Source organism: Psammomys obesus, unplaced genomic scaffold, assembly GCF_907164565.1.
Source record: "Psammomys obesus unplaced genomic scaffold, mPsaObe1.curated_primary_1811, whole genome shotgun sequence".
NCBI lineage: Eukaryota > Metazoa > Chordata > Mammalia > Rodentia > Muridae > Psammomys > Psammomys obesus.
The window spans coordinates 10,520,141-10,532,256 of record NW_026596166.1 but is presented as its reverse complement, the minus strand read 5'-3'; the positions used below and the strand labels follow the sequence as shown (position 1 = coordinate 10,532,256).

The window sequence follows — 12,116 nt, the reverse complement described above, 5'->3', positions numbered from 1 at the left end:
GTCTCAGGGAACCAGCATGAAGAACTACAGAATGTCAGAAAGCACATCCATTCCTGTTTTACCAACATTTCCTGTTTTCTCCTACCTCATCCTGGCTTAAAAGTAGCTACAAACCCAAACTTCGATGGAAAACTAAAAGGTTTGTCTGCCTTCTCTTTAATCTGTTTGTCTTGCTTATCTGATCATGAAGTCAACTCCACATGTGTTTGGCTGCTGGCTTTGCTTGTGCACTGATGTCAGGCAGATGACGAGCTGCTGGCAAGAGAGCTGGGGAGCAGGCTTGGTGGCCACAGACCCAAATTTCACCTTCACCAGCAGGCAGCAGCCTTCTCCTTACATCTCTGTGCTTGGAAAATTGCCTCAGTGTGTGCTTAGCTTCTCGTATTTATACTGAAGTGGGAAAATGTCTGTGTTTTGGAATGTTTCATTTGCTGAAACACATAGTTAGGGGCTGAAAGCAAACACTGCATTCAATACTGAATCTACTGAAGACTTTTACAAATTATGAAAAATTCACCAAAAAACAAATCCTCTCCATATAAGAAAAGAATAAGCACTGAGTGTTTTTCAGCTTATATCTTCTATAGCATGAAACAGCATGCTAACAGAAGTTGACTCATGTTTGAAAAGTTCTGGGATTGGAGGTTGGGTGTTTAGAAATAAAGTTCATGTTGCTGAGAGAGTCAAGACACTGTCCTTAGACATTTGCTTTGTAGTTAAGTCGAGGTAGTTCAATGGACTTTTGACTGTTTTACTTGTGGGCCTATCATTGAACATACCATGGAATTCAAGCTTTCTTGTCTAATTTATCATGGCTTTTTTGCAGTGTGTCAGGGGTGAAACAATGACATTTCAGGGTTGTTGGGGTTTTTTTTTTTTTCAGCACAATTATTGTCAAGGAGATTTCAGGTTATATTAAAAATTAACAACATATCTTTTATCAGTTTTTTTATAATTTTTATTTTTTTATATTAATTACAGGTTATTTACTTTGTATCCCAGCCATAGTCCCCTCCCTCATTCTCTCCCAATCCCACCCTCCCTCCCTCATTTCCTCCCTGCCCCTTTCCAAGTTGACTGATAGGGGAGGTCCTCCTCCCCTTCCATCTGACCCTAGCTTATCAGGTATCTTCAGGACTGGCCGCAATGTCCTCCTCTGTGGCCTAGCAAGGCTGCTCCTCCCTTGGGGTGTGGGTGAGGGGAAGGTCAAAGAGCCAGCCATTGAGTTCATGTCAGAAATAGTCCCTGTTCCCCTTACTAGGACACCCACTTGGATACTGAGTTACCATGGGCTACATCCTAGCAGGGGTTCTAGGTTATATCCATACATGTTCCTTGGTTGGAGAAACAGTCTCAGAAAAGACACCTGTGCCCAGATATATTTGGTCCTTGTGGCGCTCCTGTCCTCTCCAGGTCATACTAACTCTCCATTCTTTCAAACCTGCCAAAGGTTTGGTTATGAGTCTCAGCATCTGCTCTGATACACTGCTAAGTAGAGTCTTTTTATCAGTTTTTAAAAGCTTGCAGATTTGATCAGCAAAAGTGATTTTCCTTGCAGCCATGGAATTATCTGACACCTTTAACATTGGCAGTTGATCTAATAAGCAGAAATCTAAATGTCTAAGCCACCAGCTTGCTTTTTTACACTTGAGAATCTTTCTTTCTTTTTTTTCCCTGTTTTTACAACAGCAGACGGCAGTGGGCACATCATACTGACATGCAGATGCCGGAAGCCTGTAATCTCATTGCTGCTCCTGAGCTATAACCTACTGGTAGACACACAGCCCTCTTACTATCATGAAATTACTAATGGCTTCAGTGTGTCTTGAATGAAGCACATAAATACAGGCTTTTAGAAAGCCTGTCTTTCTTCTCAGGGGTTAGGAGCCATAAACAGGAACAGAGGGTAAAGGGTAAGAGGTTGGGGTTGGTGGGACACCCCTGGACCAGGGTTCCTTATGAGAAGAAAGAAGCCTACTGGCCTGTTCCATTACAGTAGCAAGCAGCTGCAGCTCATGCTTCCACTGAGGCTTTGTAGTGCCCATGCTCAGGAAGGGTTAGGAGAAATCTCACAGAGACAGCCTCCTCCTTTGTAATAATTTGCTCTCCATCCACTTGTCCCTATATGTCCACAGAGACATTGTCCTATGCAGTTGCCTACATCCATCTGCCAGCTGTGAGTTTGAAAGTAGCTAGCCCTGGGAGAAAGAGAAATGAAAATGGCTTCAGTTGTCCTAAGGGGTCTGTTTTAATGAGGCTTGTATACCTTATAGGATTGCTGCTAAATCTGCCTTGTGTACAGAAATATTCTATTTTATCTCAATGTTTTCTTTGTCACTTGTGAAAATCTGTTATCTGCAGCATTTTTCTAACACTGATTTTTTTTATTGAAAGTAGATTTTTTTTCTCACATTAATATACCCTGATTATGATTTTCCTCTACTCCTCCCAGCTCTTCCCCGCTACCCCTCCCATCTAGATCCACCCCCCTTTCTGTCTCTCATTAGAAGATGACAATAAAATAAAATACATTAATAAGAGGAAACAAAAACTAACATATCGAATTGGACAAAACAAATGGAAGGGCCCGAGAGAAAGCATAAGAAACAGAGACCTACTTGTTCCACACTAAGGAATCTCGTAGTATATACACAAAGGACCTGTAAGGTAAAAAGAGAGAAGAAAAAATACATAGCTAAAACCATAAAAATAAAATAGATAACAAAGGAAGAGCCCTGACACCACATGCTACAAGGAACCTCCAAAGATGCCATTGAGTCCATTTTCTGTTGGCCTTCCATGGCTGAGCATGCCATGGAAGGCATGCTTAAGAGTAGTTTGTTTCCCCAGTGAAACTCCCTTGGAGAAAACTAAATTTTCATTTGCAAGTGGTTATCAACTGAAGACAACTTGTGGGTTAGGGATGGGAGTGTGTGTCCACTTCTCCTTCAGCTCTGCACCCTGTCTGCTGAGGACCTGTCCAGGCACTGTGCACATTGCCTCAGTCTCTGAGTTCACGTGTCCATCAGTCACATTGGATTAGAGGCCCTGCTTTCTTGGTGTTCTCTTATCCTCTCTGGCTCTTCCACTCTTTCTGCCTCTTTTTCAGTGGAGTTCCCTGGGCTCTGAGGGGAGGAATTTGATGGAGATATCCCGTTTAGGGACGAGTGTCCCAAGGTCTCTGCATAATGCCTGGCTGTGAGTCTGTATTTGCTTCAGGAGGAAGCGTCTCTGATGATGGCTGAGCAAGGCACTGATCTCTGAGTATATACAACAGAGTATCATTAGGAGTCATTTTATTGCTGTTTTGTTTTGCTTATTTTAGAGCATTAATACTTGGTTTTACCGAGGTCCTTGGGACATCTGTTCTTAGGTTCTTGGTCACCAAAGCAGTGTCAGGTATGGGCTGTATCTCATGGAATCAGCCTTCAGTCAAATCTCACATTGGTCAGTTACTCCCACAAACTTTATGTCATCGTTGCAGTTCGGACTCCATTGTAAATCAAAGGGGTTGTCACTGCAGAGTACCTTCCTGTACCAAAGACACTAACATGTAGGGGTGAAAGCTCTATGTAGTCCAGATTGACTTCTCCATGTTCAATGCATTGTATATGTGTTGTCTTCAACAATGCGGCCTTGCTGTCAGTTTGTGAAGAGCAACCTATTGTCTTGACAACAGCCTGAGTAGTTTGGAGATTCTCGTGGGGCGCCTTTGGCCAACAACTCCAATTAGATGTAAACTAGTCTAGTACTGGAAGCTTTATTTGGCTGACAAGATGTGCACTTGGGGTTCTCTCTCTCTCCCAATGTTTGGCAATTTCATTTAGATCTCCTTCACATGTGTATATATTTTAGGAAGTTTCTACTGTATTAGGTTTCCATACTACCCCTCAAATGGCCCGTTTTAGCTGTTCCTTCCTTGTACTCCTCTCTCTCTCCCCTTTCCACTTGGTCCTCCCATTCCAGTCCCTCACCCATATATCTGTAATTATCTATTCTCTTTCCCTTTCCTAGGGAGACCTGTCTGTTCCCCCAGTACCTTACTCTACACCTAGCCTCTGTGGTTCTGTGGATAGTAGCTTGGTTATCATTGGCCACAGCTAATATCCACATATAAGTGAATGTAGGCTACCTTTGTCTTTCTGGGTCTGTTACCTCATTCAGGGTAATTTTTTTCTAGTTCCATCCATGTACCTGCAGGTTTCATTTCTTCTTCTTTTTTTTAATGGCTGAGTAATTTCATTTTTAAAAAAATGTACCACATTTTCTTTATCCATTCTTCTGTTGAGGAACATTTAGGTTGTTTCCAATTTCTGTCTTAAGAATAGAGCAGCAATGAACATACAAACCCTGAATCTCATAATGTGATGATTTCTACTCTGGATGTCTTGTGGGCTAGCCATGATATTCTTCAGAATGAAGAATAACATCATCACAGTGGTTATCTCTAGCAAAGAAATGTCTTCTGGTTACAAACAATTGTGAAAACTTTGTTCTTTGGTAATAGGTTCTTAGGTGCTATTTCACAGGCAGAAATAACTTTCTAACGCATCAACACTAATAATTTGCCTATTGTCCTGTAAAGCATTGCAATCATTACCATCTTTAATAACATCAGAAATAACAGTATTTTCAGTGTTCTTTAAAATGTTATGATTAACCTTAATTGGTATTAATGAAGAAACTTCCCATACTGGAAACCAGAGGTCAAAAGTTCTGAGTCATGGTTATTTGCACTACATTCAACTAGCTTTTATTGAATTAAATGCCTCTGTTAGCATAGTAAATGGTCTTTAAATTAGCAAGGAGTTATATAACCCAATCAGGCCATCACAGAATACACTGTGAGGCTGCTTCCTTAGCAGCAGTTATATTTCAGAGTCAAATGAGAAAAACATATTTCTAATGACTTGGCAGGTAACCTTGAGAAATTACCTTCCTTTGTTAGTTTTCACCCAAATCTTATGCTAGTGTGCCACTCTGTGGAGTTAGTTATAAAGTGGACATTGCGAAGGGTGTAGTTAGTAACTAAGGTAACTACCACTACCCCTGGATTTCTAAAAAGTTTTTGCTCTCTTGAGGGCAAAACTTACTGAAGAAATGAAAATATAACATCATCTTGAGTGTTCACCCATCTACACATATTGACTTAACACTCACTGGGCCCTCTGGAAATGGATCTGAATTTATCTAAGGATGTTCTAGATTGTGAATTTACTATAGTCAGCTATATTTGTAAGAGGCCACCACTTGTGTCTATTATTAATATATTGTTATTTTCTGGACCTATAGAATGCTTAGCAACACTTCAGAGAAAGCAGAAATGTCTAACACTGTTTTCAGAATACATTGTGCCCAAATATGTGGATTGCTTTAATAATAGTTACCTTTCTGGTTTAGTATATCTAGGTGTATTTTTATTTCATTCCAATTTCATAAGACAAGTTCTCAAAAATTATATGTGTGTGTATATTGATTTTAAGTGGTTTTATAAGGAGAAAACTTTATCATATAGACATTTAGGAACATATAGTAATCATTATAGTATCTAGATGTATTGTAGTAATCATTTACTTAGAAACCAAGTCACAGTTCATACCTCCTATATATAGTATGCACATTTTCCATGTATTTAAAGGGACTTATGAAGTTATCCATGTATAGGATAGGACTTATCTGACCTTCTGACCTTCTACATTCTGTAGTTTTACTAAGTCTGTATACTAAGTGTGAACTAACAGCTAAGAACAGGTAAATAACAGAGACTCCTGCTGATCCGTTTTCAGGCCTGGCTGGCCAATTCTTGCTGTATTATTTTGTGCTGTTGAATTCCACCATTAAAACTATAGATTTTGCTACCACAGGTTACCCAGTTTTCTATAAATACAATGCAGGCAAAGGAAACACAAGAGAACTTGGGTCAGTTTTTAAAGGCAATGCATTTCAAGCCATAAATTATCTGCCCCGCTACCTTTTTATTAGAGATGTGGTCTCACTAGAGTGTGAATAGCACTTGCTTATAAACCCAGAAATTAGGAAATGGGAAGAGGAGTTCAAAGTGAGCCTTGGCTACATAACAACTTTAAGGTCAGCCTGGGCTACATACTATCATGTCCGTAACCTGAGCATTTAGGAGGCACAGACAAGAACAGTCCTTCCAATAGGAGAGCTACAGAGTGAGAGCCTGGTGCAGGCAGTGTCTTGTTATTAACCAGGCTGGACCTGAATGCCTGGACTTAAATGACCCTGCCTCAGGCCCACAACTAGTTAGAATTGCAGGCACACAGCACCATACCCAGCCTCCCCCTTTTTGAGCCTCTATACATAACTATAAGATAGACTCCAAAGGTTCAGACTACATGAAATGCTTCCATATATGGGCTGTAAAATATGTCTAACATTTAATGTCAAGAAATACTTTATGAATGTAATTAGAGTGGATATAAGAGAGCCAAACAGTGGAAAATGGTCAAGATGAATGATTCCCAGTATCAGATCTCCAGAGTTGCTACATTATGGGAAAGTGAGTGGTGTGTTGCCACTGGGACAGAGACCTGGAGGTAGCCAAAGGAGATTTTATTCTGACATGGAGGACTGGACTAGATTTCTAAAATAACGGTGAATTTCCTTTCATTGTAGAAATAGATGATGAATTCATCAAAAACTTGAAAATACTGATTCCGTGGCTGCTTAGTCCTGAGAACCTAGATATTAAAGAGATCAATGGGAACAAAATCACCTGCCGCGGTCTGCTGGAGTACTTCAAGGTATCACTCTCATTTCCAGAGCGCCTGTGAGGCCTCCCCTTGACAAGCACTGGGATGAGTGTCCTTCACATATAAGTGCTGTGGGGCAAGTGTATAAGGCGCCCACTCCAAAGCTTTGAGAAATGAAGACACAACTAAGAGAAGTCACTTTCTGAGGAAAGAAAGTCTTTTGTGAGGAAACTACTTAGAAGTAAATTTACCATTTGACTTTAACTTGAGGGAACTTAACTTTCATTTAACTTTGAAATTCAACTATTTCAAAGAGTTGAATGAACCTTTATAGGGTGCTTTCCAGAGTTCCCCCATACTGAAAGTCATCCTTTAAGACTGTCCCAAAGCAACTATATTTTCCTCTTGAAAAAGATTCTTTAAAATTGTTATCTGTAACAATTGCGTTTTTAGTAGAATTACTTTAAATCTGTATTTACCTCTTGACTTTAATTAACACCAAATGCCCTTGGCCAACATACATATTTAAAGAAGAAATTAACTTGATTTATGAAGTGCTTCAAGATTAAATGTCAACTTTTAAGTTGGTATTTTACCATCTATTTTATGTTTTATTTTCCTTCATCACTCTGAACAATGGTTGTATCTGAATTTCTAGTCTAACACTGTAGATAAGTTTACAGTTTGAATTCATGATCTCCTAGCAGATGAGATCCATGCAGCTTATCCTGCCAGCAGGGATAAAACTCAGAAAAGGGAGGCTGCTCCATTGGAGGGATTTGAGGAAGCTATAAGGGAGAAGAGCCTTTCTGAAGAAGGGCAGCATTGGTCTATGGATATGATTGAGAAGAGCATTTCGGAAGGGGGGAACAGCATTAGCTAAAAAAAGCAAAGGAAGACTAGTTCCTGAAAATATTTTTCAAATTGTCAAGACCCTAAAATGCAAGTTATTATGAGAGAAATGTTGAATGAAGTTGCTTGCCTGCGTCTTTTTCCTTTGTTTTAGGCATACATAAAGATCTATCAGGGTGAGGAGTTGCCACATCCCAAGTCCATGTTACAGGTGTGTGTTCACTGGGAGGTGTGGTCTTGGAAAGATTCGTCCCTGAAGCCAAGCTCTCACAGTCATCTGAAGACCACTTGCACGGTCACTCACCCGTGTGTCCATCTGAACGTTTCACATGCATACAACAGTTTAGTTGGGTTGAGATCCACTTTGTGCCCAAGACTTTGTCTCCTCTTTGTACTGAATCTGTTTAGAAACAGGCTCATCCTGTTCTGGCTGGTGCGCTGGTTCCCACCGCACTTACTGAGATAAGACTAATATACTGTGAAGACAAAAAGTCATCTGAATGAACCCTCATGTTAGCATGATGGCTTATTAAGTCAAAATCTAGGTTTTAGACATCTTAGAAAGTTAATAATAGTAGAAATACTGATTTCAGTTCCTTGATGGCTGGTATACCTTTTGCATGTGATGCTCTGATACATATGATTCCACTTTGCATTGTAACATGTACTTTGTCCCAAGGCCACAGCAGAAGCTAACAATTTAGCAGCTGTCGCAACTGCCAAGGACACATACAACAAGAAGATGGAAGAGGTAAGAAATCAGGATTTAAAAAAATAAACAGTATTTTCTCTTCAAACCCTTTCTTTAATGTCACATCACACTGTGTCCATATGCAGAGGTGATTTTAATGTCATATTGTGCAGTATGTATATATCACATGTCTCATATTCCTAAGATTACATAATGTGGTTGGGTTGCTCAGACAGAATTGCCATGAAGGTGATGCTAGCCTGGCCTATGTAATGATTGTTCAAGCCTAGCCTGAGACATATGCAAAATCAAACTCGAGTTGTCTCAAAAACAAACAAACAAAAAAAAACAATGCACAATTTTTTTGTTGGTTTGGTTTTTCTTTTTTTTAAATAATTTATTTAATTTTATTTTATGTGCATTGGTGTGAGGGTGTCAGACCACCTGCCACCAGGAACTGTTTGTGAGTTGTCATGTGGGTGCTGAGAGTTGAATCTGGGTCCCTTGGAAGGGCAGACAGTGCTCTTAACCACTGACCCATTTCTCCAGCCCCCGGTTTAGTTTTTTAAGACAGTTTCTGTGTAGCCTTGGCTGTCCTGGAACTAGCACTGCAGATCAGGCCTTAAGTGCCTGCCTCTGCCGCTCCTGAGCGCTAGGATTAAAGGGGTGGGGCACCACCACCAGGCCACAGTGCAGTTTCAAAAGCATTTAAAAAACCAGTTCTCTCCTAATAGAATATTCTGATTCACATTTTATTTGGCAAGATGGTCCCACTGGAAGATTTAGTGACTAAAGGTCACATGCTCCTCTCTTCACTGTGCATACTTAATCCTACAGTCTTAGCATTTTTCTTAAAACTTGTAGAAAACAAAAATTAAGCCTCAAGAACCAATACTTTTATGTATTATGTATTTATGTATTATATTTCCTCATTTCAGTTTTAACTAATGTGAGAAGTATCATTTTCTCCTAAAACATTGTAAGGCCAAAGTGACATCTAAAATTGACAAAACCTTACAATAAAAGGAAATTTTATATATACATGGTTAACTGAAAATCTCTGTGTAACTACTCTTTTATGCGTATGTATGTGTGTTTTGGTCAGGAGCTGCCCCATGTTCACGTGAAGGCCAGTGGAAGCTGTTGAGTAATTTTCTGCTCCCCCCACGCCTTATTTCTTTAAGGGAGGCTCTCACACTGAACTAGAAGCTAAGCTGGTTGCCCAGTGAGCTCCACCCCTCAATGCTGGGGTTATAGGCAGGTGCAGCTGTGCCCAGTTTTTATATGGTTGTTGAGATTTGAACTCAGGTCCTCCTGCTTGCATAAGCAATCATTTCTACCCACTGAGCCATCTCCCCAGCCTACCTTGTAACTTTTTTAAAACTTGAAAGTATAGTTCAAGAACATTTAATATGCTTCTACTTAGTCTAAGAAACATCCAGTTGGCTCCTTTCAAACTAAACCAGTGAAATAGCTAAGGAAAATATACTTCATAGTTCAAGAGTTTTATATTTGATTATTCTTTAAATTAAACTTCATTGGTCAAAATTACTTCAGTATAATTTGACTTCTAGAAGAACTGAGATATAAGCAGTTTTCTCAGCTTTGTATTCATTCTGTGAACAAATAGTTGGCAATTATGTTGGGGCATGTCTTTTCATCTTAAAGAATTTGGTTAAGCCATAGATACTATTTCCTATGTTGTAAAAGAGAGGGGCTGGGCATTATGGTACACCTTTAATCCCAACGCTCAGGACATAGAAGCAGGTAAATTGCTGTAGGTTTGAGGCCAGCCTGACAGCAGCGAATCCCTGGCAAGAGAGGCAAAGACAGAAGAGGATTATGAATGACTTTATTATCCAGGTATGGTGGTGCATGCCTTTAATCCCAGCACACAGGAGGTAGAGGCAGGCAGATCTTAGCGAGTTGAAGGCCAGTCTGGTCTACAGAGCGAGTTCTAGGACAGTCAAGGCTATACAGAGAAACCCTGTCTCCAGAAACAAACAAACTCATAAAGACTTTATTATATAATCCACTCTACCAGCCACATTGATAGTTGATGCCTCATGGATATGGGGTAGATAGTTTGGACTGACAACACATATCTGCCTCCTTTTTGTCACTTAATGACAGATTGTATTTTGAGAAATGCGTCAAGTAATTTTGTCTTGCAAACGTTACTGTGTATTTACATACACCTAGATGTTTTAGGTCACTCAACTTGTCCTTTTGATGCAATCAGAACACATAAATTCAAGAGGAATGATGTTGTAGTTAGTATAACACATAATACTATGTGTGTTACAGTGAACTTTTTTAATAAGTAGAAATGGGCTCTAAAATAATGATGAACAGTATAGTGTGGTAAATAGTCATTTATTATGATGAAATCTGTAGTGCATGCTTTACTTTAAACAATAGCTGTTTAGTGTAGGTTGTTCACAGTAACTTTACCATAAGTGACAACATCGTCCTGGCTGCAGTGTCACTAGGTGATGGAAGTGGAGCCCATCTGGGTTCATCCTTCTTATGTAGCATTCAGGTGTGCTCTAAGAAAAGTAGCTACTAATGACAATTTTGGATACAGTTGCTAATTTATGCCCTATTAGATAAATATTCTCTCTCACACATAGGTTTGTGGTGGTGACAAACCATTTCTGGCCCCTAATGACCTGCAGACCAAGCACCTGCAGCTAAAAGAAGAATCTGTGAAGTTATTCCGAGGAGTGAAGAAGATGGGTGGGGAAGAATTCAGCCGACGTTACCTGCAGCAACTGGAGAGTGAAATAGATGAACTTTACATCCAGTATATAAAGCACAATGATAGCAAAAATATCTTCCATGCAGCCCGCACCCCAGCCACACTGTTTGTCGTCATCTTTATCACGTATGTGATTGCTGGGGTAACTGGATTCATTGGTTTGGACATCATAGCTAGCCTGTGCAACATGGTCATGGGACTGACGCTTATCACCCTGTGCACCTGGGCATATATCCGCTACTCTGGAGAGTATCGAGAACTGGGTGCTGTGATCGACCAGGTAGCTGCAGCCCTGTGGGACCAGGTAAGAGAGCTTTTCCTCTTCCTCAGTTAAATTCTGCACACACTGTGTACTTCGTGTTGCATTCAATATCAGAAACATATAGGTGAACATGACCTGGGCCCATTCTTTAAAACTTTACAAGATGGCAAAATTTGAACAACTGTAATACAGTATTTCCTACACAACTGTTTTCTACTCGACATTTTAGTATTTAAAACATACATAGAAAAAGAGCACTGTTATTTCTGATTCTAAAATGTTAGTGTTAGATGTAGGAGAAGACAGTCATTTAGCTGCTTGCCACCTGTGTTAAACGTAACCTAGCACTTGACTAGCACTGGCTTTGTGAGGGCATCCATGACCTATAATTGTTTGGTTATATAGTGTTCTCCGTAGCGTCCATACTTGAGACTGTATTTGACCTAGACTTCTGCACTAAGCCACAGCATGAGATAGTGGTCAGCCTCTGAACTAGCTGCTTGGCCTTTTTAGTGCAGTTAGCTTCAGCTGAGGGGGCCAGGGCCGCATGGCACGATAACCAAATAACTAGCTAAAGACAGGAAGACAGTGGTAAAGATCTAGAAAGCAATAATAACTTATTAGCTCAGTGTTTCACAAGTCTCTTTAGCTACTTATTGAGAATTTAGGGAAAATAAAGGTCTCCATACAATTTTATATTTTAAGCTTTTGAACATTGTGGTCTAGAGAGGAAGCTCATAGTAGCACACACAGACTTCCCAGCATGAAGAGCACACTTATCTGTAGCCTACAACAGAACGGGCACTAGTGAGTTGTGTGCCTTCAAGGAAGGGA

The 12,116-nt window shown here is 40.0% G+C and overlaps 1 protein-coding gene across 1 annotated transcript in view; it reads left to right on the top strand.

Moving 5' to 3' along the window:
• The window catches only part of Atl1 (atlastin GTPase 1), an 85,131-nt gene that overhangs the window by 68,348 nt on the left and 4,667 nt on the right, over positions 1-12,116 (top strand). Inside the window, exons 9-13 of the mRNA XM_055595352.1 lie at positions 1-139; positions 6,640-6,767; positions 7,723-7,779; positions 8,248-8,319; positions 10,893-11,324. Of these exons, the coding sequence (XP_055451327.1) occupies positions 1-139; positions 6,640-6,767; positions 7,723-7,779; positions 8,248-8,319; positions 10,893-11,324 (828 nt within the window). The remainder of the gene's footprint in view (positions 140-6,639; positions 6,768-7,722; positions 7,780-8,247; positions 8,320-10,892; positions 11,325-12,116) is intronic.